The 27,368-nt window shown below is 41.8% G+C and overlaps 1 protein-coding gene across 2 annotated transcripts in view; it reads right to left on the bottom strand.

The window, feature by feature from the left end:
* The window catches only part of kcnj3a (potassium inwardly rectifying channel subfamily J member 3a), a 43,724-nt gene extending 25,798 nt beyond the window's left edge, over positions 1–17,926 (bottom strand). Inside the window, exons 1-3 of one of the 2 annotated variants that reach the window (XM_061692547.1) lie at positions 17,602–17,926; positions 16,554–17,235; positions 13,950–14,166 (exon numbers count right to left, since the gene is read on the bottom strand). In XM_061692547.1, the coding sequence (XP_061548531.1) occupies positions 13,950–14,166; positions 16,554–17,234 (898 nt within the window). In that variant the 5' untranslated portion in view covers position 17,235; positions 17,602–17,926. Of the gene's footprint in view, positions 1–13,949; positions 14,167–16,553; positions 17,286–17,601 lie in introns of those variants that run through there. The other variant, XM_061692548.1, reaches the window with a different exon arrangement.
* Between the last annotated feature and the right edge of the window lie 9,442 nt (positions 17,927–27,368).

Raw genomic sequence — 27,368 nt, 5'->3', positions numbered from 1 at the left:
TGAAGTGTTTAGGTACTGAATACATGAAAGAAATGCTAATGGAATATAAACCCAGTAGGGCTCTGAGATCGACAGACTAGTGGAGCACAGAGTCCAAAGCAAACATGGTGAAGCAGCATTTAGCTATTATCAGAATCAAAATAATCTTTATTTCCCAAGTATGTCAAAAACACAGAAGGAATTTGTCTCCGGTAGTTGGAACCGCTCTAGTACGACAACAGACAGTAAATTGACAGAGAATACTTTTGAGACATAAAGACATGGAATAAGTTGCCAGCAGAAGTGACGTCAGCCCCAAGTGTGAATGTTTTTAAGCCCAGGTTAAAAATTATTCTTTTTTCTCATGATTTTTAGAGCATTTCCACTTTTAAATGATAGTTCTTCCACTGTCCGCTGTTTTAATTGTACTTTTTTTCTCTCGTTTTAAATGCTTATGAGCTGTTTTTTTTCTTTAGTTTTAAATGCTTTTAATCATGTAAAGTACAATGGGTTACCTTGTGTATGAAATGCGCTATATAAATACATTAGTTTGCTTTGCTCAGCCCACCTATCCATAAAGCCTAGTTACGCCCCTGAGTCAAGGCACCACTGTCAGTACACTACAATACAAAGAGATATTGTCTGTAGCGCTTATCTATAGGTCAGTGGAGATACTTTTGGAAAAAAAGGTGTTATACAATGTTTTCACTGGTTGTTTACCTTCCCAGTTTTGACAGTACATCTCAGTATGTTCATCCCAGAGAGGATTTAAAGGGGTTGCGATGATATATAAGCCTAAATGGAGGTGAGTCATGAGGCAGCATGAATAGATTAAGGATGGAGGACAGTGTAAAGCGTGAGTGCAACTGTGAGATCTTTCTGGGGAATCAATAGAATTGACCAGACGGACAGGAGGTAGCGATACTGACATGGTTCACGAGGTTATGAGGCCATGTGGTAATCAGAAGGTCACATACTGTGGCTCCCTCCACTACTTACCCACCCAAGAGACAGAGGCAGAGTTCCCCTGAAAAAGATCCCAAACACCTAATGAGTCTCTTCATTAAAGTGAGTGCTCTATAATGGTGTAAAAACGAGGTGTAAAAACGAGGCTCTTTGTTAAGAATAAGACTCGTTTTATTGTCAAGAAAAATGAAGTCATGATTTTTAGCTTCTTCACATCCAAAAACCATCTATCCATCTATCTATATTCCACTGCACTTGTCCTCATTAGGGTTAGAGGTGAGCAAGAGCCTATCCCAGCTTACTTTGGGCGAGAGGTGCGGTACATACTGGGCTGGTTGACAGCCAATCACAGCGCACACATAGACAAACAAGCATTCACTCTCATATTCACACCTCTGGACAAATTAGTTTCTTAAGTGAACCTAACATGTATGTTTTAGGAATGTGGGAGGAATGTACACTGGCTTCCTCCCACCTTGTTGGTCCATTGAAGACAAAAGGAATTGAAGAAATTGTGTGAATGACAATCACAGTGTGTAGAAAATATTTGTAATATATATTAGGGATTGGTAGGTACTGATACCCGTGCCAGGTATTGGACAGATACCGCCGTATTTCAAGGAATTGGGTACTCATAGAGGCTGCCGATACCAACCACCAATACTTATGCAAAAAAATGACATTGAGTAAGTCCTCCTCGCTACTAGTTGGCGCTTCACAACGGTGTTTTGACACAATCATGAACCATGTGCATCAAAAAGGAAGAAAGGTCGTTTTACACAACTATCCGTCATTGTATAAATTTAATTTGTATAGTATGTACTGTGCGTATTAAAAGTACTAGTGAGATAGGTACTTGATATCGGTATCGGTGACTACTCAAGACTGAATAATTGTACAGTTTTCGGTATGAAAAAAAGTGGTATCGAACATCCCTAATATAAAATGATACATGTAATTAGACTTTACATTGATCTGATCGGCCTGATCGGTATCGACCGATAATTAGCATTTTATGCTTATCGGCTGATCAGAGGCGGGTACACCCTGTATTGGTCGTCAGCCAATCACAAGGTATGAACCAAGAACACATTATTTCAATTGCCATTATTTTCTATGGGGCAAGGAGGAAATAAATGCAACATCAGCAAGCACACCGGAACTTTGTGTCCAACTGTAGCCCTTCCACTGCAATATATGGAATACTATGCAGTAAATAACTCAAGAGCATGAAATTTAGTTTAACATTCACCTTGCCAGTTTATATTCAGCATGGACAAGCCGTGATTCTCCTGGGTCGTCACCCTGAGCACATCCGATTTGGACAGCAAACGACTCTTCTGCAGTTATTACTTCCCCTCTGAAGTCACTTTAACACTTCGGGACCGGGAGCACGACATGGAGAAGACAACGCGCTCTCGCCATAAATTACGGGTCAGCTCGTCCTGGTATTTACGATCGAAGACGTCGCGAAAAAACTCAATGCATTAGCGGATACGAGCTAATTGAAACTATTAGCCCTTCCATACGAATGAAAACTATCCCTTTTCCTTTCAATTACGTGTGCTGCTGATAAAAGTGTGGATCAGGCCATGATATTGGCTGCTTTGCTAATCAACTGCAATAAATGTTTCCAATTAATTACAATGCCTGATTTTTATTCCAGACCAAGAAGAAGAAAAACATCTGCATGCAACAATGACACTTAATTCCATGTTTAAAGCTTCATTTGCACAACAATAAATCAAGCAAAGGTGGAATGGCAGTATTAGAGGGACACATTATTTTCCCCCCGACACAAAATAGGTAATTATTTTTTATTTAGCTGAATTGTAGAAGCCCATTTAAACACACGCATTAATTATGCACCCGCAATCTCACGCATGCATCTGTGTTTATAGATTCAACGCAATGCCACCTACACAAAGCTCCTTTCCAAATGTATAATGTGGCATGGATAACGGGCATTATTTCCAAACCGCTCTCTCACACATGAATAAACATGACCAGTTGATCCAGTCTCCATTGCTTGCCACCCACATTCACTTTAAAATGAGCAGATATGCTATTTTTCTCTCTCCAGGACCAGGAAGAGGGGGCCGACAACAATAATAACGAGGAATGCAGAGGAAGACAATATTTGTTTTTATCTTATCGTTACAGTTGCCTCACAAAACTCTACGAGTTAACATCTTGCACTTCACTAATAGTACTCGTCGTGCGCAGATGTCCACCACTGCACAGTTTTGCCTCATTAGTAACATGTACGTAGTTGTCCCACTTGTGCTTTTCACACTATGTCAGCACAACAACCAAATGGAGTCGTCAGTGAAATCCTTTCCGGCATGAATAAATTTGTGAAGTCAACACCTTGTTACTAATTTATGACCACTTGTAAATATGATTTATTTACAGCCTTTCATAGATTTCACCACACATCTAATTCTCAGTACATTTGCATCCATTAAACCCCCAAAAGGTTACAACTACAAACTGTTGGTAAGTTTTTTATTATTTATTTATTTATTTATGTTTTAAATATCAGACCAAAATTGAGGTCAAAGAGGGATATGATAGAATTAGCAAGTTTTGGATCCATGCAAGGTAAGCAGAGCTGCAGCAGCACAGATTAGCGTTAGCTTCTGATGAGCAGCACTTAATTGAATGCTCAGTCTTGTTCAACGCGGCAGTGTATTTATGTTTGATGATGTCGCCATGCGCCACATAGACACAGTGTAGTGAATGAAGTGCTGCTTCCATGAGTGAAAATCCTGTTACTGTCTTTATGGCGCTTGCTTCCCCCCACACACACACACTGGGCTCTGCTCCCGGCAAGTAGAAGCCACTTGCTTGACATACACTCCCGTAACTCCATCCCCGGTTGTCATGATAATGAAATCTGTAATCGCTTCAGGCCCAGCAGTATATGGGACGAGGTGTCAAGTCAAACATCTGGCACCTGCTTTCAATTATGAAAATCTCCTCTAATTAACACTGCATGCATTAGGGCTGGGCGTAAGAATCAATTAAGACTATGGAATTGATTTAAAATAGAGTGCAATTCTTGAATGCCACCAGCAGGGGTGCTGTTGGCTCTCTCTCAATTACTTTGCTGTCTGAAGAAGAACCTATGCCAAGATGAGTTACTGTACATCCAGACAATGCAATTCCTCCAATTGGCATCTTTCTGCTATTTAGACACTGGCACAGAAATAGAAATTCAGAATAAAAAAATTTCAATTGATTGATGAATTGGCTGATAATTTTTCCCAATTTCATTCCAATGCCCACTAGTATTATGCAAACAGCATTTTTTTTTTAAATTGAATAAGTCAACATTTCCCTTCATAATTCAGTAATATGTACAATGGTGCCTTGAGATACGAATTTCTTGAAAAATTATTGTTTACTATCTGCCAAACTGTTGCTTGTTGAATGAGTTATGTTCACTGCCGCCACACAGCACTCGCATCTCAAATGTTTTGCATTCTGTGGTACTATACAAAGGCCAATTTATGTTATTTACTGTAGTGAAAACAGTGATTACAACTAGAATAGTGGACTGTTATACCGCCGTCATTGTGTTGTGATTTTTGATTCCCCAGTGCTTGCATGGACCATTAGTGTCTATGAATGTCGCTTGACAACTTACTATGTATGAACGTTTGAATCCAAGGTATATATAATGGAAAATTGACTTTTTAATTGCTTGTATACAAACAGTGGAGTCTCTGGAGGGTCTGACCACCTAAGATGTAACAACAAATTAAAAAAATCCTTTTTTATCTACCCTTTCCCGAAAATGTGAGTGTGTGTGAGTGAACCATTTAGAATTTTTCCATCGGCCTGGCAGGATATGGAGCAAAATATACAATGTAGAGAGAATGTGTGTAACAAACCAAAGCTAATAAATTGAACACACACCATCACACTCACATACAGACACACCTTTTATTTATTTATTTATCTTGTTAGAATGTATACTCTCAATACATTAAGTTGATTTTTTGTTTTTGTCTGTATATGTATCTGGCATAATGAGATGAGATTGGTCTTATAAACCAGATAAGGGTTTTCTGATCTCACCCGCACAATCTCTTCCTATGATATTGACTAAGTTGTTATATTGTTTTTGCTTTATATGTGCAAATAAGAAATCCATCTATCCATCCATTCTCAAGACCGCTCATCCTGTTCAGGGTTGCGGGGTGCTGGAGCCTATCCCAGCTTACATTGCGCGAAAAGCAGACAACACCCCGAACTAAAAAGGTTTATAATTACCTATTGATGACAAAAAAATTGCGGCAACATACTATTTTGGTCTAAATGAAGCTCCTCAATTAATGTTAACATATTTCCGCCTTGTGAGCTCATCTGCCTCACAGTTCTAAGAACCTGGGATCGAATCCGGCCCCACCTGTGTGGATTTTCTCGGGTACTCCGCTTTCCTCCCACATCCCAAAAACATGCATGGAAGGTTAATTGAAGACTCTAAATTGCCCCTAGGTGTGAATGTTATTGCGAATGGTTGTTTGTTTATATGTACCCTGCGATTGGCTGGCGACCAGTTCAGGGTGTACCCCACTTCTCGCCCGAAGATAGCTGGGATAGGCTCCAGCACGCCCACAACCCTGGCGAGGATAAGCGGTATGGAAAATGGATGGATATTTCCGTGGCACCAAGATGTTAGAAAAATACTACTTATGTCTAAATGAAGCTCCTCATCTTGATTAAATATGGTTTTTGATGACAGCAAAGTAATAGTGGTGGTTTACAGACTTAGGAGTTGAATTCGCTCTGTGACCACGGTACTCAAAACACTGAGATCTCAAACATCTTTCCCCATTGAAATGATTGGCATCAATCTATTTCAGCTCCCAGTTTAATATCAGCTAAAGTTTAATATCACAAATGCCCCATAGAAGATTTTACAATTTCTAACACAATACCTCCTTTTCTTTCTGCTTTAGTTACATCCGGAGTGTGCATGTTAAAACTCAAATAACTCACTAACTCAAATCCTGTGGCTACGCCACCACTCACATATGGCCGTTTTTCTGTTAAAAGGAAGAAAAAAAACGTCATGTTGCCTTTATGAGCCATAATAAAATCATTAATTATATGCAGCAGCCTGCCAGGGATCTTACATTCAAATAAGCCAAACATGTTGCGTCAAGGGCAGATTGGTGTCTTTCTACAAGCAGGGAAAATAATTCGTATAATCCTGCAAAGTCAATAAAATCCTTGTATCGCTTACGTTTTGTTTTTAAAACAACAAACTGCACGGCTTGTACAGTATTAACCACGACATAGTTATGTCAATGTGATTCTTAGCCACCAGTGATCATTTTGTTGATACATCAGGATCACAACATTGCATCAATTACTATAAAAGGATTTCACATAAACTGGAGCTATTGTTGCAGATAATTGCATTATTACCATGGCTTCAAAAAGGGAAACGGTCCGTTTGTTCAGCGCACTCAGCAAATCATAAAGGACTCGTCGCAACTACATGGATATGGATATGTATAATACACATTTAATGTCTTTTAACATCTCATATTCATTCTGTCTCAACACTAGGCACACCAGCACATCCATCCTATCATCGGGCAGGAGGCGGGGTACACCCTGAACTGGTTGCCAGCCAATCGCAGGGCACATACAAACAAACAACCATTTGCACTCACATTCACACCTATGGGGAATTTAGAGTTGTCAATTAACCTCGCATGCATGTTTTTGGGATGTGGGAGGAAACCGGAGTGCTCGGAGAAAACCCACACAGGCACGGGGAGAACATACAAACTCCACACAGGCGGGGCCGGGGATTGAACCCCGCTCCTCAGAACTATTCTTGTACTATTATGACTAAACTCAAAACTATGCAAATGGTTTTTTTTTTAGAACAACTTTATTCTCTGAATGTATGACCCTATTGTTGTACTACTACGACTTTAATCTTGAAAGCATTTTTTTGTTGTTCTTTTTAGCAAAAAATAATAATAATAACTTTCTTCTCGTGCTATTACAACTTTAATCTCAAATAGAGCACCCATTTAAAAAATATACAATCATTCCCATAACACGACAAATTTAATCTAAAAAATATCTCTAAAATGTAGAACTTTTTTTCTCCAAAATATACAACTTCTCATATTATAACTAAGATTGAAAACATACAACTGTATTATTGTAATGCTGCGACTTCCATCCATCCATCCATTTTCTGTACCGCTTATCCTCACTAGGATCACGGGCCTATCCCAGCTAACTGCGGGCAGGAGACGGGCTACACCCTGAACTGGTTGCCAGCCAATCCCAGAGCACATAGAAACAAACAACCATTCGCACTCACATTCACACCTACGGGCAATTTAGAGTCTTCAATCAACCGACCATGCATGTTTTTGGGATGTGGGAGGAAACCGGAGTACCCGGAGAAAACCCACGCAGGCACGGGGAGAACATGCAAACTCCACACAGGCCGGCCGGGATTTGAATCCTGGTCCTCAGAACTGTGAGGCAGATGTGCTAACCAGTCGGCCACTGTGCCTGTTGCGACTTTTAGTCTAAGAAAAAACTTTTTTGCTCAAAAAAGTATCACTTTTCTTGTAATATTACAAATTGAATCTGGAAACTATAAAACTTTTTTTCAAAAACAACATGACTTTATTCTCGTAACATTACGACGGCAAACTCACTTATTCACATAATATTACAACTTTAATCTAAAAAATATACAACCTTTGTTCTTGAACTTCTTGTAAGAATATGACTTTAAGCTCAGATTGTTTTTTCTTTCCTACTTTTCAGTCGAGTCCTAATACTCCTTCTTAATGGAGAAAAATTTGTCTAACTGAATCATTGTAGTATTTGACCTTTTGCTGATTTTTTGAGGCACCTCTTGATTTGGATCTCATTAGAATGTGCAGGTAGATGCTTTATTGATCCTGTCGGAAACTGTGTGTGCCGTTAGCATGTTGTGTGCATCGGCTGTGGACCTGATGAATTACTGCAAATGCAACATGCTGGGGCGGTACAATTTGTGCTAGATAATGTCTCTTGTTAAGTCATCCCCAACTTTTAATGGAAGAGACTTTAGTTTTTCCTCAGTGTAGACAGTCTCAGCCCTGCATTAATTGTAGTGAGATGTAAAGCCTATACACCGAGCGCAACAATGCGAAAACATTCATCATCTCACCACGGCACGAAGACAAAACTAAGAAAAAAACATAATCGAGCCTGTACGCCAGGCGTTATTCCAGGAGCAAACCCACACGTCTCATTTGGAGTGCACATGAAGTTGTGATCAAAACACCTTGGGCTGCAACTCAAAAGGAAGCAAGGAGGAAGAGCTCGTGGCGTTCTTATACAATGCAGAGGTTGAAAATAAAGCACAGTAGAACAAGCCTACATGTTGTGCGCTCGATATTTTGTTGCAAAGGCATACAAAACGAGTTATTGTCTAGCAGCAAAACAAAACAGCGTGTTTGTCAGGCTTTAATTCATAGGTGAAAAGACCAAAGAGCAGGTGAGTTGGATAACATCTTCGCTAATAAACACCATACTTCACGTAAATATTACATGTTATTACACCCCTATTGTGCTGCAATCACCCCTGTGGGTGACTTTCCCATTTCAGTCAGCTCCTCTTTAAGCGCGTCGCCATCTTAATAAAGCAATTTTATTCCGGCGTCTCATAGTTGCCCGCTTTATTACACAAATCCTGTTATCATTGTCATATTATAAGAATGAAACAAGCTAAGTTTAGGTGCAGTGCTGCAATCCTGCATACTCAAGGAGAGGTTGCCATGGAAACAGAGTTGCATTGGCCAGAAATGAAAGCGTCTGAGGATTTAGACTTTCACTGTACATCAATTTTTAACTGCAGATTGTTTCTACATCAGCCGCCTTTTTCTCCGCCACTACCGCTACTCGCCCGCCACACGGAAACGTCAAGGAGGTAAACAAGAGAGCGTAACAGCCCTGAAATAAACAATCCAAATACAAGCTATGACTGTGATGCCGCGCATTAGTCTCTGCCAACACTGCCGACACTGTAAATCTTTAAAGCTACATCTGTGACCGTCACAATGTGCATTCAAATGATCGGGTTCATCCACATAATTAATTCTGACAAATGTAGAACATTTGACAAAATTAGCAAAACATTTTGCAGTACTTTATTGGTATTATGCTTAAGAGATAAATATCATTTTCCAGAGAGTGTGCCACATAGTTTGTTTGTTGGCGTTAACAAATTGTTTGTGCATTTCTTCGAGGTATAAACATAGACTTTGTGTTTAGATTTTGCAGTCTGGCTCACCATTCAACTAATTGAGATGTTCTCCAGAGAGAGTGCCAAATAGTTTCCTTGTTAGCGTTCACGATAGAAACAAGTTGCATATCCCATTCATGAATAAGGCAATCGCTTGACACATAGACATACTATTGGTACTCAAAGACTTTGCTCAGGGACTTGGTACCATAGGAGTCCAGTCTATGACTAGGGTAAGTGGTACAAGTCGTGCAGCCATAAAGCAAGACAAGGAGCACCAGGACTCTAAAGACTTGAACCAACTCCAAACACTCTAGTTTAGAGACTCCATTCTCATCCCAGATGTTTGTGGACAGATTGAAGGTACAGATTTAAGGCATTTTCACGCTGCACTTAGCAATTTGACATGTCAGATGGCGGAGTGATTTCAGAGTGCTAATAGCAAAAGATTTTGGCGGACTTGTACAGTAAATGGCATGGAAAAATGGATGAAGTAAGAAACGCGGTGTCCCAGTGTGACATAAGAGAAATGACATACCGTGACATGGTTAAGAAGACATAGCGATTGACAGAGATGTCCACCACGTTAAACCAAATCCACATTGCTGAGGTGAGGTCTACTTGACTTCAAAACCAGTGGGAAAAGCCTCCAGGCTTCTTCATGGTAGACCGCTAAGCGACCACTTCCAAACATGGGCTGGCGCTGGGGCGCTGTTGTCCCTGTGCCCTGTGTCGTGGCGAACAACAAGAAAACCAAGCGCAGTGTGAAAAAGCCTTTTGACTTCTCGACATCTGGATGGCCACCAGCCGGCCAACCAATTGCATCATTCTCCAAAAAGTATGCCACGTAGTTAGTTAAGCTGCTTTCACACCACCTGCATGGCAATCTGGCGTATCAGAAGCATCATAGGAGAGCCAAAATTTATTCGCTTATCCCTTTCAGACAGAACTCACCGAAGCAGGATATCGCCGTGTCCGAAATGCGACTCCGCACAGCCTCAGGCGTCCAATCTTATGAGGGTACAAATCAGATATAACTCAGATATCTGCCGATGTGACTGCAGCATAAACCGGCAGATCGGAAATTGTCCTGTCATTGCCAACCGACACGTTTATGCACACTCACACACAATTTCAACGTATAAGAGGAACAATCAGTCCAGGCCAAACTGAACTGTTTTTGTTGTTTAAAATGTTGTGACTCATAATACTTCCAGACCGTTGCTGCCTCGCATTTGTGAAAATTGCTGTGCTTTGGCCCTGTGTGAAAGAAGTCATTTTAAGAGTGGGTTTTGACAAGGGTCACTTTAAAATAGCTGTAACTAGAAAGTCATGAAATTCAGATATAGGCACAAAATCAGAATTGGTTATCATCCAGCCTGAGTGGTTCGATGTTGTGGATTTTACGTCTGTGAAGTCTTCCGAAATCTACTGGCAGGGTGACCAGCCTTTCCAAAGTACAGGGCAATCCCTAAACTGTATAGACACTAAAGTCAGTGTTAATACTGTACAGTAATACCTTGACTTACAAGTGCCCCAATTTACGAGTTTATTGAAGAATTAACTGTCCGTAGGAATGGTTGTTTGTCTCTTAAATGTGCCCTGCGATTGGCTTGCAACCTGTCCAGGGTGAATGCTGCCTCTCGCCCCAAGTCAATGAGATAGGCGCCAGCTCACCCCATGACCCAAATGAGGACGAGCACGATAGAAAATACATGGATGGATGTTCTTTGTTCAAAGCTCATTCTGGCTGTCACTATTAATTCCAGTTGGTTAAATGTGGAGAGAACCCAACATCCATTGAGATCTTATCTGATATTTCCCATATGTCCAGTTGGATCTTCTCACAGTGAAGGCTCTAGCATGCAATTCTCAACATTATTGTTGTCATCATTATCATCAAACCACTCCATTCTGTGTTACATATAAACTGAGAAGTCAAGCTGTTACTGTAAGAGACAAACTTAAGAGGGAATCGGGGTAATTGTTGTCAAATAGACCCTTGGGCAGCCCTCTTGGAGCGCAGGCTTCATGTTGATTTGGCCTGTACAGTTTGATGACAGCTTCTTGTACTTTTACGACGCCCTCACAGTGACTAAATCTGGCAATGGAATTCCAGATCGACACCCAGCTGCTATTCAACTGCGATTCCTGCATTTCTGTTAAAGTCGACTATCATTGTTCAGACTTTCAGTCACCGTTCATGCAGTCATCAGGCGATCTTCTTGTCAATCTTTTTCCACAATGGCAGACACTGTGTTGTGTGTCAATCATTACTGCTGCAACATATTTTTTACGGGTAAAGAGGGAATGTTATAAGACTAGAGTTTTATTCTTTCATGTAGTAAAGTTGTAATCTTTACAGGAACACTGTATTACTATTTAGACACCCAAATAGAGAATGTATTGTTTTTTTCAAAGTAAAATTGAAGTAATTATTGTTAATAATTGTCTGGCTATGACCAAGTATACAAAAGGAGTAAAATGGTCGCACACAAATTAAAAAATAAAATAAAATAATGCTATGAGAAACAAATGTCGGAAGATTCTGACAAAAAACTAGGCATTTTCTGTGGAAAAACCATTGTTGAAATGATAGATAGATAGATAGATAGATAGATAGATAGATAGATAGATAGATAGATAGATAGATAGATAGATAGATAGATAGATAGATAGATAGATCAATCGATCGATCGATTGATTGATCGATCGCTGGGGATGATCTTTCAACCCATTTAATCTAATCTTAAAAAACACTCTTTAAAGTTTTCCTTAGTGCCTGTTTTTACTCCCTCTTTTTCAAGAAATGGGACACTTATCATATAACATCACTTTGAGGAATGGAAAGAAGACTCTTGTTTAGTGATGAACCGCGATATAGCAGTGGGTCACTGTACATCATTAGTTGAGTATGAAATGTTTCAACAAGGAAGTGGACTGCAGGTCATCTGTCCCACACAAGGGCAGACATATTGGCAGTGAGGCTGACTTCAACCGACCCAGCGACAGTTCTCATTGCAGTCAGTCTGTCTCCAGGACCAAATTTTCCCACAATGACACGCGGGCACACACACGCATGTAGAAGGTGCAAATAAAGGCGGACGCACAACGCCTTGGGTGCTAATGAAAGTGCATTAACTTACTATGAACACATTCCAATAGGAATTAAAAGGCTAATTTCCATTTTAAAAAGTCTGCTGCCACTGATCTCCTCATCATCAGTCTATTGCATTGTCGGATTTCTCTCACACTTTACCGGCTGTGTCAAACACGTACTGAATTCAAAGGAACCATACTTGAGGCACTACTCATCACGGAAAATGGAACTCCCCCGATTCCAAAGGGACCATACAAAGCAAATTGTTATCCCCCCCATGAGAATAGGCCCCATGAAGTATTTCGCTGGATGAGCAGAAGAAGAAGCTGAGAACAGCCAAACTGTCAAACTGTATGAAAGCAGGGCTCACACATGCACACTCGGGAAGGGAATCACATCTTACAATCTCATATTATTGCAATATTTGGGCAACAAAAGAATTCTGTGAACCCCTGCTATCTTAATAGCGAAACTCCACGAATAATCAATGCCCACCCCTTAAAGGACTTTGTAAATTCGTATGGATGTCAAACGATGGCGGCAAAGCACTTCAAACAGAAAACCAAAAAGCATCAACTCCATACATGTAGCTAGCATGTACACAATCATGAACCCATGTTACATAAACCACTGTCTTCAATTATTCAACACAAACAGTATAGCATTTACACGGAATAATAAATGTTAGGCGATACAGGCACATTGTATCGCAACATTCCAGGCAGCACTGAGGTCTACTGGGAGTGATGCAGCATAATTAAGAGGAAGAAGGAGAAGTAGAGAAGGTCCCCAACTGCGCTCAACCAATAGTCATTGTTCCAACAGAGCAAAGAGAAAATATGCCGTGCCTATTGTTGCATGTTCTGCTTGAATGTGTTGCTGCTCCGCGTGTGTTAAACAAGAAGTTGTTTGAAGGTTTATAACTATTGTAACATCCAAGCTAACTTCCATGAGCCTTTCTGTGGCGTTTCGCATAATAAGTTAGCATTATGCTCACAGACATTTGTTCGAGCTCGAGGCAAGCGGGACAGTTAGAACAGGTGCCAAGGAATACTTCAAAAACTGTGCCGTAATAGGTTTAAAGCGTGTGGGAATGGTAAATCTGTGGGGAGGGAAAAGTTTGTGTTGCACAATAAATGAGGGTTCCCCGTAGCAGGTCTTTCAAAACATTACGTGTTTTTTCTCATAATAATATCACTTGTAACAGTATGAATGTTAGTGAATTCATACAGTACTGTACTGTGAGAGACGCTATATACGTATATAGCAATATCGATATTTCCTTCCCTAGCATACATTGACACTGAGCTCCGTTTTATCACCCAGCGGTGTTAAAATACATTGGTTGTAAATTACGTCACCTGAAACCAAAATCAATCATCCGTGATTTATAAATGCTAACCGCTACTATTATCAGCTGTGTATGCCACAGACGCTAAAATCAATAAAAAGCAATCAAGGGTTCAATAAGAAGCCCATTTGGCTGTCAGCTGGCAAATGATGAAAAAGATCAATACCATTCATATTTTACCAAAACATATAGGTGCCGCAGCATCTCAGGAAAACCAACCAAAATACTGCATCAGACTTGACTGAACACGTGACTTTGGGCATACTCACCCGTGGTCTCCACAATACCCTCCAGTATCACCACGATCTCAAACTGCTCCGTTTGCATGGAGCTCTGCGACAGGTCGTAGAAGGGGCTTTTGGTGTCGATCACGTGGCAGATGGTGAGCGGTGAGACCAGAAAGAGTTGGTCCGCCCCCGTACTGAAGCCTACGTCCAGCTCCAACTGGTCCAGGGGAAGGAACTCGCCTTCGGGGGTCTGCCGAGACTGAGGGGGAATAGGCAAGGAAAAATTGTCAGGTCAATGGATGGATGGATGGATGGATTTTAAATTAAGTGTACTATTATACAAAAATATCCAATTTAACATTTAGAAACTACCGCCATTTAAAGCAGACTACAGTTGTAACTTGGCTTAATGTTTTGTGACCCAGCTCGTAGATGAATTTAATTAACATTAAGACACCACTGCAAAATGACCAGTTTCTCTGATTTTGCTTATTATAATATAGGGTTAAGTAAAAATAACATTTCAGTTTTTCTCCACATCGAGAGGAGCGAGATGAGGTGGCTGGGGCATCTGATTCGGATGCCTCCCGGACGCCTCCCTGGTGAGGTGTTCCGGGCACATCCCACCGGGAGGAGACCCCGGGGACAACCCAGGACACGCTGGAGACACTACGTCTTTCGGCTGGCCTGGGAACGCCCCGGGATCCTCCCGGAAGAGCTGGATGAAGTGGCTGGGGAGAGGGAATTCTGGGCGTCCCTACTGAAGCTACTGCCCCTGTGACCCGACCTCGGATAAGTGGTAGAAAATGGATGGCTGGTTGGAACATTTCAGTTTTATTCTATAAACTACGGATAACATATAAATCCCAAAGTCCAACTGCAAAATAGTCATTAAGAGCCTTTATTTGCAGAAAATGAAAAAGGATCAAAATACCAAAAGAGGCAAAATTTGTTTTTCAGTCCCTTATTTATCCTTGCCCGCATGCCAGGGCATCGCAGTACCATAATTGCACCTTTTTTTTTACACTTCACTTGAGTGGCGGCTCCCAACCCGAAAAAACTCTAAAGCCGAGGCACTCGTAAGTTAAGGTACCACTTTACCGCCATACACCTCATGATTTACATGTGGCTTGGGCGAGTGTGGACGCTAACGGAACGGGTTCGCTGGTGTTTTTTGATGATGTGGCAGAAGTAACAAGATGAATTGCGAGGGGTACAGGGCTATTTATACTCGCCGCTCACATACAGACTAATGCTTCAAAACTGAGAGGAAGCCTTTTCATAGTGCAGATAGAAGGAGAACCCCACCCCTTATTGTAAAGTAACAAATATTTTATATTTTGTAATGGCCCCATCAGTGGCCTGATATCAAGCAAAATTAGTGAAGAAAACATTTAAGCCAGCAAAGCCCACAAACAAGGACCAAGTGAGGGAGTCTCAACAATCTCAAGTATTCTATAAACCCCTATTCCAGTGAAGTTGGGGCATTGTATGAAATGTAAATAAAAAACAGAATACAATGATTTGCTAATCCTTTTCAAACTATATTCAACTGAACACACTACAAAGACAAGATAATTAATGTTCAAACTGACAAACGTTGTTTTGTTTATTTATTTATTTATTTTTGCAAATATTCTCTCATGATACATGTTCCATAAAGCTGGGACAGGGGTAACAAAAGACTGGGAAAGTGGAGGAATGCTAAAAAAAAAAAAAAAAAAAAAAATTGTAAATAAAAATAAACACTTGTTTGGGACATTCCACAGGGGAAGAGTTTAATTGGAAACAGGTTAACAGGAAACCGGAGTTAAATAATCCGGCCAAGAGACTACAGTATAATAGTGTTTGTGAGAGACTGCGGTGCGTCCCCATGAGGCTCCGTGTGCGCAGTGGGCGTGAGCAAAGGATTGACAGACTATTTGGTCATGCCTCCTGTCTCGAACATCCCAGATTGGCTATTTTGATTACACCGTGCCAAGTTTTAAAATAAGAATTCAAATACAATTAGACGCATAAAATGGGGCCAGAGAGGGATGATTTTTCAAAATATACTTTTAATAATATTCTACCGTCAGGTCATACAGACAATCTTAATATAAATATGACAAAAAGTGTTTTTTTGTTGTTGTTTTGTTTGGTTTTTTTTAAACTGCAAACTATACATGTTAGATGATCTCGGCAATTTAAAGGACTACTCAGATTGCATCCGCTATACTGCAAAACGAGACATTTTGAAATGAAGATGAGTAAATTTAATGAATTGCCAACTTGGTGACAGGCCGAGTTGAGTGGCACTTAAGTTTAAATCCCTTTTATGCCTTCAAATGAAAGTTATAAAGGATACATTTGTTTTCATCGTGAGATTGAGTGATGATAAAAGATTTTCAGCCAAATTCTGCATCACATTGAAAACTGACATGTGATTTGGTTCTTAAAAATATCTGGTAGAAGAAATAAGCTGTGCTGCCAACCGTTCTGTAATGAAGAGGACCCAAATAACTTTAGTTTTTGTTTTTTTTTTTGGGGGGGGGGGGCGGTTTGAATCCCAAATTGCAATTTCAATGCACTTAAAAACATGGATTCCCCCCTCCAATGGCCACTAAAAACCTCGAACCCCTCACATCAGAGACTCGGGTGACTCACTTTGAGCAGTTTGCAGCGGATCTGCGCGGAGACCATATGGCTGTTGCGCAGGTTTCCCACGCGGAACATGAGCGTGAGTTTGCCGTCACGCATGGAGATGGCCGCGTGCTCGCTGAACATGAGCGTCTCGGCCCTCTTCTTGGGCTGGGACATCTTGATGAACATGCAGCCGATGAGGAAGGCGTCCACGATGGAGCCCAAGATGGACTGGAAGAGGAAGAGGATGATGCCCTCGGGGCACTTGTCCGTGATGTAGCGGTAGCCGTAGCCGATGGTGGCCTCCGTCTCGATGAAGAAGAGGAAGGCCGAGGGAAAGTTGTAGACGTTGGCCACGCACGGCGTGTACTTGTCGTTGTGCGCCTTGTGCAGGTCCCCGCGGATGTAGGCGATGAACCACCACATGGACGCCATGAAGAGCCAGGCCACCGTGTAGGTGAGGATGAAGATGAACAGGTTCCAGCGCCATTTCAGGTCCACCAAGGTGGTGAACAGGTCCGAGAGGTATCTGCTCGTCTCGCCCCCCAGGTTGCCGTGCTGGACGTTGCAGCGGCCGTTCTTGTCCACGAAGCGCTGCCGCTTGCGCTTCTTCTCCGCCGGCGCCTGCTTGTTGAAGCCAGAGCCGCTGGACGAGGTGGTCACTACCTGGTAATCGTCCCCGAATTTCTTTCGGAGTGCAGACATACTACGGAAAGAAAACAAGAGGGAGGGAGAAAAAGAATGACAATGCTGAGAATACAGTACAAATAAAAGTCCGCGAGTGGGATTTGCCGCCGCCTCCTCCTCCTCCTCCTCCACCAGCGTCCGTGCGCAAAGACGAAAATACAGTTAAAATAATCATTCAAAAAAATAGAAAAGAAAAGTGCGCTGCCTTGCTTGCCTGCTGCTCACACCGTCCTCTTTCTCCACGCACGACTCCCGCTGCGCCCCGCAGCCATGAAATAATCACCAGTGCGCGTGTACTTTCACAAGCCAGCCGAGGGAAGCCATACGAGAAACCAGACGGGGGAGACAAAAAAAACAACAACAACAACAAAAACAAATTACGCACAACAAGCTAAGGTGTCCACTTCTTGTGGCTTCCTCGTCACAGGAGAGAATTTGCTCAAACGCAAAAGTTCAAAATCCACATCCACGCGCTTCCGTCCAGTCCTAAAAGCAGCGCGTAAAATGAGCGAGATTTCCAGGATTGGGGAAAGGCTCGGTGCGCACTCGCTGCAGGCTTCTCGCTCTCTCGCTCTCTCTTGCTGCAGTCCTGCTTTGGACCGGACGGGTGCAAACATGCATCCAAATGCTTTAGTTAGTCCCCTTTCTCCTTCTCTCCTCTTTTAGGCGAACGTCGAGTGGACTCTCATGATGAGGTCCTCCTCGTCTGCTGCTTCTTTCCATCTGACTTCTCGGCGAACTGCTCCTGCGCACTTGCCCACGCTGCCAGTGATGCGTTCACTGGCTTCTGGCGGTGCCAAAATGACAAACAATTTAGTGGGAGGTAAAGGGGAACCAGTGTGGAACAACAGAATGTCAGTGTTGCATTCTAACTGACACTTGGCTCATTTCCTGTTAATGCAGTGAGGTGAGGTAGCACGGTGCAATTTGGTGGTTAACTCGTTCGCCTCGCAATTATGCGGTCGGGGTTCAAATCCGCGCTCCGGCCTTCCTGTGTGAAGTTTGCATGCGCTCCTCGTGCTTGAGTGGCTTTTCTCTGGGTACTCCGGCTCCTACCCCCCACATTCCTGAAACATGTTTCTTATCATCGAAGTCTCTACATTGTCCGTAAATGTGAATGTTGGCTGAAGAAATGCTCCAAGCCTCCAGCGTCCACTGTACCCTAATGAGAATAAGTGATATAGAAAAAGGATGGATGGCTGGTTAACTGATTTTATCTAGCTATTAGGAATCGGGATCTGACAACATATCCTTGGGAAATTATCCTGCAGCCTATCCCAGCTAACTTTGGGTAAGACCCTAACCCTAACTCGCCAATTGCACATAGAGACAAACTAATACGACCAGGATTATGAACCATTCGAAATACTGTAGCTGTTAGTGTTCGTACAAAACCTTCAGGCTTCTGCAACAAAGCAAAATGCATGTCAAGAAAAGCCTACCGGAACAGCTGGATGTTATTTGAGGTTAATGAGAAGTACTTTAATTGAGTTGTACAAGTTATAGGTCGCCTTAATGGTGGAACACGTTTGGAAATGATTTGTTATATATCACAAAAACCTCGCATTTGAGCAGGGGTGTGTAGACTTTTTATATCCACAATATAGACAAACAAGCATTTACACACAATGGCAATTTATGAACATAAAATGCATGTTTTTGGAATGTGGGAGGAAGCCAGAGTAAGAAAACCCACACAGACATGGGAGTTTCTTGGGAAATAAATCTGTGTTTTTAAAATATTTTAGTTAAATGTGAGAATGCGATGACTCCCATTTCCACAGCAGTGATGTATAGAGAAAAATAATGCTTCCCCGAGGAGTTGGAGGTCTGCATGGATTTCTCAACTTCCCATCCATCCATGCAGCGACACTATCATGAAAATTGACCTGTAAATATTAGGCACAGTTTTTGTGCTTGATTTATCGCCAGCCTTCCCAGTTAACATGGATGTTTGACTTCTAAAGCCGTCAATGGCAGTGAATGTGTTAATAATTGAGGTACAATACAATCATATCCAAAAATACTTTCTTACAATAATGCTCAGTTTCTGAAATTTGCAGTGAAGTAAAAATACTGGTCGTGTTTCTTTTTTTTTTTTTTTTTTTGGTCGGCATATTACTTGCAGAAAAATTGGTTGGGTGAACTCCCGCAAGTTTGACCACTTTTGGGGTTGAGCTGTACTTAGTTGCACGCTACAGCAAAAGCAACGCATAGTAGAGAGCTCACGAAGCACCAAAGGGATTTCCTTGTCCGAAAGTAACACTCAGGGGATGGGCACAAAAGAAGTTCCGCTGCTTTACCTATACTGTGGAGCACAGAGGAGATAATAAAAAAGATGGAATCAGAGTGACATTGCTGAAGACTGGATGTCCTTCCAAAACTGATGAAAACACGAGACGAAAACAGGTCAGGGGGGGTCCAAAGAGGCCTGCAGGATCACTGAGGAATTGTTGGCCAGCACAGGCTGTGTCCTACATATGACAACAATCATCATATTTATTAATATTTCTGGGCAAAGCGGTTGCAAGACTGAAGCCATTCAGCATTGGATACATTTAGATTAAAATATATTGAAAAATAATTGAGAAGTGGAGTGTTTCCCCATTACATCGCAGTTCATGGAGCCCGATATTGATTTTTGAAGCAATAGTTAACATATTTGCTTCTTTTACAATTAAAATGAATACATTATAGGGCACATTCTTTTTTTGCCATTAGATTTACAGTGGCGGCACGGTGGACGACTGGTTAGAGCGTCAGCCTCACAGTTCTGAGGACCCGGGTTCAATCCCCGGCCCCACCAGTGTGGAGTTTGCATGTTCTCCCCGTCCCTGCGTGGGTTTTCTCCGGGCACTCCGGTTTCCTCCCACATCCCAAAAACATGCATGAATTGGAGACTCTAAATTGCCCGTAGGCATGACTGTGAGTGCGAATGGTTGTTTGTTCCTATGTGCCCTGCGATTGGCTGGCAACCAGTTCAGGGTGTAGCCCGCCACCCTGCCCGATGACAGCCGGGATAGGCTCCAGCACGCCCGCGACCCTAGTGAGGAGAAGCGGCTCAGAAAATGGATGGATGGATGGATAGATTTACAGTAACTTATTATAGTCTAGTTTTCCAATCAGAAAAATCAAGTATTTTTTTTTGCAAGGTTGTTCTCACTTTCCAAATCCATTGTAGTGTCTACGTGAAACCAAGCAGACCTGCCATCTCTGGTTACAAATGCAGTGTGTTTACAGCTGCTTTTGGGTCACCTGTGCAAAATAACCTTTAATGACCCCCTCCAGCCCATTCCTTCTCCATCCAATGGGAGCGTGCACCTGCATTATTCCATTAAGCCTTCACACAAGGTCCCCTGAGAGCAGAGGGAAATGCTGCTGACACTCACTGAAAAAAACTTGATGAGACTCGGCAGACAAGGTTATGAATGTAACGGTCACAGAGGAAAATGTAGTAACGTAGTTACTGGACTAAAGATGGGTACAGTCCAGGGATGAGCTCAAGTTACACATGTGCATGTCACAAGCAAGTCAAGTCATTTTCTTTGGCAAGTCAAGTCACAGGTCATCATCGCAAGTCATGTCAGCTGATTAATGCAGTCTTACCTCCAGCATCTAGTCTACATGAAGAGCGAAGACCAATAAGGTCAGCTGTTCCAATTTATGGCCAATGTATGTAATCTGTAGTGTGTATGTATGTATGTACGTATGGCATTTTATTATGTCTCAAGTCAAGTCAAATTCCAAGGCTTTAACTCCCAAAAGTCTAGTCAAACTAAACACAAAACAAAGATTTACATGTTGCTTATATAAAACAATCTCACAGCCTCTGCTACCTGAATGCTAACATACGATGGGAAACTCCATCGGCACACAGGCTAACAATTAGCATCTATGTGGCGGTGTTGTTACCCGAGCAACACATGTAGACAGATAATATAACAATACTCGCAGGCATGTATTCTTTATGCTCTGCGAAGAACGACTAATATTACTGTTATACTGAGAAGCGGAAAGAGAAGTTCGAGTCTCCAGTAAAGTGTATCTGTATGTCTATCTTATACTGCCCCCAGGTGGCCAAGGCATGCACACCAGAACGACACAAAGAGTGCTATGTTTCTCATCAATAAACGCATTACAAATTGTTTTGTATTTTTTTATGAGGCTGGAACAGATTTGTGGAAATTCCGTTCATTTCAATGGGGAAAGATGTTTTGAGATACAAGTGTTGTGAGTTACAAGCACGGTCACAGAATGAATTAAACTTGTATCTCAAGGCACCACTGTATAGTGATTCAGGCGTGGGGAATAAGTGAATGCTTCTGAGCACAGCCTCTGTGTACCTTCTTGTGAACCAGCGTGTTGTGGCCGTATTGCTCTTTGCGAACACCATTATCACCTAATCCATAAATCAATGACAACGGCTGCTTGGATATCTAACAAGAAACCCGTTTCCATGGAGATATATGAGTAAAGAAGTAGCCATTTCAGTCTCATTAGATTAATAAATCAATAAACAATCAAAGTGACTTTCTGCATTCACGAGGCAGGCCTCTTTCCTCTGGTGAAAAAATGCTCCACGGATTCATCTTCAGTTGTTCATTTTGTTAAATGTCAACCTCGGTGGCTTGATTTTTGTGCTATTTTTAAACAACATTTGGATCAGTTGTCTCATGATCAATATCCGACAAAACCTCCTATGACTATGCAACCTCCTTTTTTTTGTTTGTTTTTATTATTATCTCTTGTCTAGTCCGACACCAAACAGTCCAAATTGCAGTTTGGAGACCCAACTAAATGATGGCATTTAGCGGGATGGAGAAATGTTGGCACACTCCTTCAGACACCAGTTCATCCTAATTGCCGGGTGAACATTACAGTTCAGCACAACTTTTTATAATGAGTTGCGAGGGGGGGGGGGGGGGGCGGGCGGGGGAGAGTGGGTCAGAACTGTTGGGGGAGATTCACATATTTGCAGAGCAAAAAATAGGGCTATTAGTCGGGACTGGCCAACGGGCAGCCTACACTCTCAGTGTGCAGTGGCAGCTCTCCACTGATAGACTCATTAGAAGTGTCTTCCAATTGTCTCGTGCGCACGCATTGCAAGAATGCAATTAGACGGTCGGTTGTGCGATCTCTCAAATGGGTCCTCAAACCAGGGGATAATAATACCGTTAAATATCCAGATGTAGGGCAAATGGCACTTTCCGCAGCAATTTTTTATAAATGCTGAGAAACAATGTCAATCCAGACAAAGAAGAGTGTTCCTTATAATAACACTATCCCATAAATACTCTGCAAAAATGCCCCCTCGAAGTTTGGCCTGAGCTATCTGAGTGGACACCTTAGCAGAGTAGTCAAAAATTGTAATCAAGTAAGAGAACTGTTACTTTAAATGACTCAAGTAAAAGTAAAGACGAGTCCTCCAAAAGTACTTAAGTCATCAGTGAAAGAAACTAGTCAAATACTGACTAACTGGTGAGTGACTTCTCATTTATTTATTTTTGAATACCACATGAATGTTAAACATTCCAAAATATAAAATAGGAATGTGCAAAATCAAACATTGCTGTTCATTTTGAATGCGCAACTGCTATTTGTATTCACGTGCTGTGGTTAACCTGGTGATTTTATTCGATAAAGCATTACGTTTTGTAAACGCAGACCGAGACAGACCCTCCCTTGTATGTTTCAATTTCCAAGTGGAGATCTTGTAGGGTTTAGGCAGACACAGATGACACCGCCTGACAGAGCCATTCTTGTTCGCAGTGCATACGTTGTACATTCATTTTCTGTGCTGCTCATCCTCTGTTGTGGATGGGCTCGATCCTATCTGTAAGAGATTTCTACTTTGTGGCTTGCAAACAAAAAAAATTTAAAATCCCTTGATTCCGTTTTAATCATAGAGTGACATTGTTACTATTCAGCTTGATGAACACAAGTAATTATAATAAAAGGAAAATCTATTTTGGATGTTTATCAGCTTGCAATAAATAGTGTGCCTCCTCCTCCTTCTTTCAGTAGTTCTAAGAGAAGCATTCTCACCACACCTCTTCATGATCCCCCACAGGCTGTCTGTGACAGCTGAATAAAAGGAGGAGGATCATGCCAGGGCTTGTTTTTGTCACACGCCAGGAGGCAGCTGATGTGAAACATGGTGCTCTCCACTGGACTCTATGCAAAATCGCTTAGCTTCGTGACAAAAACAGGATCGGAAGATGTTTTGTTTTCTTTCCTGTTGGTGATGTTAATTAGTATATGATTAAAGATGAGGTCAAACTTTCTTGTGAATGGGTGGTAGGAGTTCACTATATGGTTGTTAAACCTCGCCCAACAGTTGGTCAACTGCGACGTTACTTGGTGGAGTTTCCAGCCTGTGGTACCCTCATTTCTTTTTGGGTGCAAACACACAACACTGCTGTTCACCAAAAGAACCTCATGCCTACAATGAAGCATGGTGGTAGCAACATCAAGCTTTCATGTTGTTTTTCTTGAGCTGGGCAAATGTATTTATATAGGTACAAGGTAACGCAACGTGCTTCACATGATTAAAAGCATTTAAAAACAAAGAGAATACATTTTAAAACAAAGTACATCAAATAAAAGACAGCTTAATAAAATAACCTACAGTGCAGGAATTTGTATAGATTTTACTAAAGTGCTTTAAAATGCTCAATCGTAAACATGATAAACAACAAAGAGTTTTTAACCTGGCCTTAAAAACAATGACACTTGGGGCTGACTTCAGTTCTATTGGCAACTTATTCCATTTGTGTACAGCGTAGCAGCTAAATGCTGCTTCGCCATGTTTGCTTTGGACTCAGTGCTCCACTATCTGACACGAGTCTGTAGAACTCAGACTGGGTTTATGTCCCATTAGCATTTCTTTAATGTATTCAGGACATAACCCATTTAGTGATTTATAATCCATTTGCAGAGCTTTATAGTCTCTTCCAAAGCGGAATGGGAGCCAGTGTAGAGACTTTAGAATTGGAGTAATATGTTCTGACCTCTTTGTTCTGGTCAGAACCCGAGCTGCAGCATTCTGAATGAGCTGCAGCTGTTTAATGCTCTTTTGGGGGAGTCCAGTCAGAAGAATAGTCAAGTCTACTGGAAATCAAAGCAATAATAAGCTTCTCCTGGTCTGCTTGGAACATGCAACCGTTCACTCTGGATATGTTCTTCAGCTGGTAGAAAGCTGTTTAAGTGATTCATTTGATATGACTGCTGAAAGTCAGATCAGCACACCAAGATTTCGGTTTTAAAGAGAGTGACTCCAGGTATTTAATAACAGCAATCTTATTTTCTTGACTGCCAAAAACAATTACTTTGGTTTTGTTGTGGTTTCATTGAAGGAAAGTTTGGCTCACCGATTTATTTATGTTTTAGACAGTTACACAAGGGTTGACAAGGTAGAAGGAATTATGAACCATTTCAAATAGCACCTTCAGGCTTCTGCTAGAAAGCAACAATATTTCAGGAAAAGCCTACTACAGCATCTGAACTTTATTTGGGGTTAATCACAGTCACTTTAAAAGGTGGCAGGTGTGAACTGACTCCCATTTAACTTAAGTTCGAATCTAGCTGGTTCATTCTGAACACAGGCACATCCTAGTTATCAGAGGGTGTGGACACTTGTACAACCACATTTTTTTAGTTATTTGATTTTACTTCCCCCCCGTTTTTTTTTTTTATTCAGCCGAGTTATAGAAGTTATAGGTCACATTAAAGGTGGAAAAAGTTTTTTAATTATTTACATTGGTCAGTTTTCTTATATCACGAATACCTGGTATTTGAACACGGGGTGTAAATATTTTTTTCTATCATTACAAGGAGCATAGATAATGGATGAATAGAGAGTATTGTTTAACATTGTTTTATTTTTCCTTATTTCATAACCCCTATTGAGACTTACAAATAGTGTAAAGTGTTAATGCAAAGATTTGTTACACACTGTTGTGCTGATATTCAGACTCCAATCTTTCTATCCTGGTGGGATCATGAGCCCGTTCCAACTTTTGTCAGCCAATAATGACAAATATTTTGATGCTCCTCAGTAACCCATTTCATAAAAGTAGCCCGAGCGAGCCCCTGATGGGCAGATGTGGACGGGATTGATTTATTAATCCAATCAGAACGAGGTAGTACATGAGATGCACTTATGCTCTTCTCAGAATCAGCCAGCATTGGAGGTCATTCGCTAAGTGGATCAGCCAATCATATCGGGCAAGCTTCTCTCTTTTTCCATCTTCCATTATAATCTTCACCTCCAGACAAAACAAAACATCTGCCTTCAAAATTCTGAGTAAAAGTCTGCCTCTCTTTGTTTTGCTATTGATTTGTACCTTTTAAAACAGTGATTCCTAACCAGTATGCTTTGGGACATTATTACTAAATTATCCAATTTCACTTATTTGGTCAGAAAAGTATTATTTATTTAGTACAAATAATGTATCTGTGTTCATCTAACTTTCCCAGCAACAGAAAATGACATGCAAAACAATATTCTTCCTTTTGATGGCAAAAGGTACATGATTAACCTGTGTCAGCACGTTTTGTGACATGTTAGTTTGGTGGTTTGCTGTAAGATTTTTTTTTCTTATGTAAAATGCAATGGGGCCTTGAGATACGTGTTTGATTTGTTCCATGACCACGCTCTTAACTCAAAATGTGTATGTCAAATCATTGTTCCCCATTGAAATGAATGGAAATGCAATTAACCCGTCCAAGCCTCTTCCAAAAATATATACTGGATATACTTGTAATGTGTTTTTTTTTTTAAATGGCACTGTGAAATATTTTACTTGATAAAAATGTATGGTGGCGGCACGGTGGGTGACTGGTTAGAGCATCTGCCTCACAGTTCTGAGGACCGGGGTTCAATCCCCGGCCCCGCCTGTGTGGAGTTTGCATGTTCTCCCCGTGCCTGCGTGGGTTTTCTCCGGGCTCTCCGGTTTCCTCCCACATCCCCAAAAAATGCTTGGTAGGTTAATTGAAGTCTCTAAATTGCCCGTAGGTGTAAATGTGAGTGCGGATGGTTGTTTGTTTATATGTGCCCTGCGATTGGCTGGCAACAAGTTCAGGGTGTACCCCGCCTCCTGCCCGATGATAGCTGGGGTAGGCTCCAGCACTCCCACGACCCTTGTGAGGATATGCTGTCAAGCTGAAGAAGGCCTTTGTGGGAATCCTGGGGCGGCTGATGGGTAACGGCTGGCCAAGTTGAATGCAGCTTTGGTGGTCGCAGAGGCAAAAACACGGGTGTGGGAGGAGTTCGGTCAGGCCATGGAGAAAGACTTCCGGACGACTTTCTGGAAATTCTGGTCCACCACCGTGTCAGGAGGGGGACACCATCAACACTGTGTATAGTAGGGATGGGGCGCTGCTAACCTCAACTCGGGACGTTGTGAGTCGGAAGGGAGAATACTTCAAAGACCTCCTCAATTCTGCCTACAAGCCTTCCCATGAGGACGCAGTCTGGGATCTCTGAGGTGAGCTGTCTATCTCTGGGGTTGAGGTCACCGAGGTGGTTAAAATGCTCCTCGGTGGCAAGGCCCCGGGGGTGGAATAAGGGCCCTAAGGGGTTCCTAAGAGTTCCTAAGGGACTCCTAAGGGTTAGGAACTCTTAGGGGAACCTTAGTAGGTCCTCAGTTTACGATGGAGTTCCGTTCCTTACGCAGTGACGTAACCAGAATTTGTACATAGGTCAGAACGCTAATAATGTGAATATTTGGATGAAAAGGTATGTCAGAAAGGTTCCAGGACTGGTATCACAAAAGATTGATTTCAAATCCAAACTACAAGCAACACATTTTTAGCCTCATAGAAATCCCCCTGAAGTCTAACAGACTTTGCCAGCCTTCTTTGCCACGCCTTCATGCACTCGTGGAATTATTCTTCCAGGATCCTCCGCAGTTCCGTCATCACGGCCATCTTGATGGCCACGTCTTCCAAAAGGGGTCCCCTTGGTGACCCACTTGAGTTTGGGGAAAAGGAAATAATGACACAGAGCCAGGTTGGGTGAGTAGGGAGATTTCTCCAGAACAGGGTGGTCTTCTCAGTCAGGAACTGTCGGATGCTTGGGGCAAAGCAGCCACAAGTTGTTCTGCCACAACTCTCGCCTGTTCTCGTGCAATGAACAAAGCAAACGTGGTA

Source organism: Phycodurus eques, chromosome 12 (genome assembly GCF_024500275.1).
Source record: "Phycodurus eques isolate BA_2022a chromosome 12, UOR_Pequ_1.1, whole genome shotgun sequence".
In the NCBI taxonomy this organism is placed as follows: Eukaryota; Metazoa; Chordata; class Actinopteri; order Syngnathiformes; family Syngnathidae; genus Phycodurus; species Phycodurus eques.
This window is presented reverse-complemented; position numbering and strand designations above follow the sequence as displayed.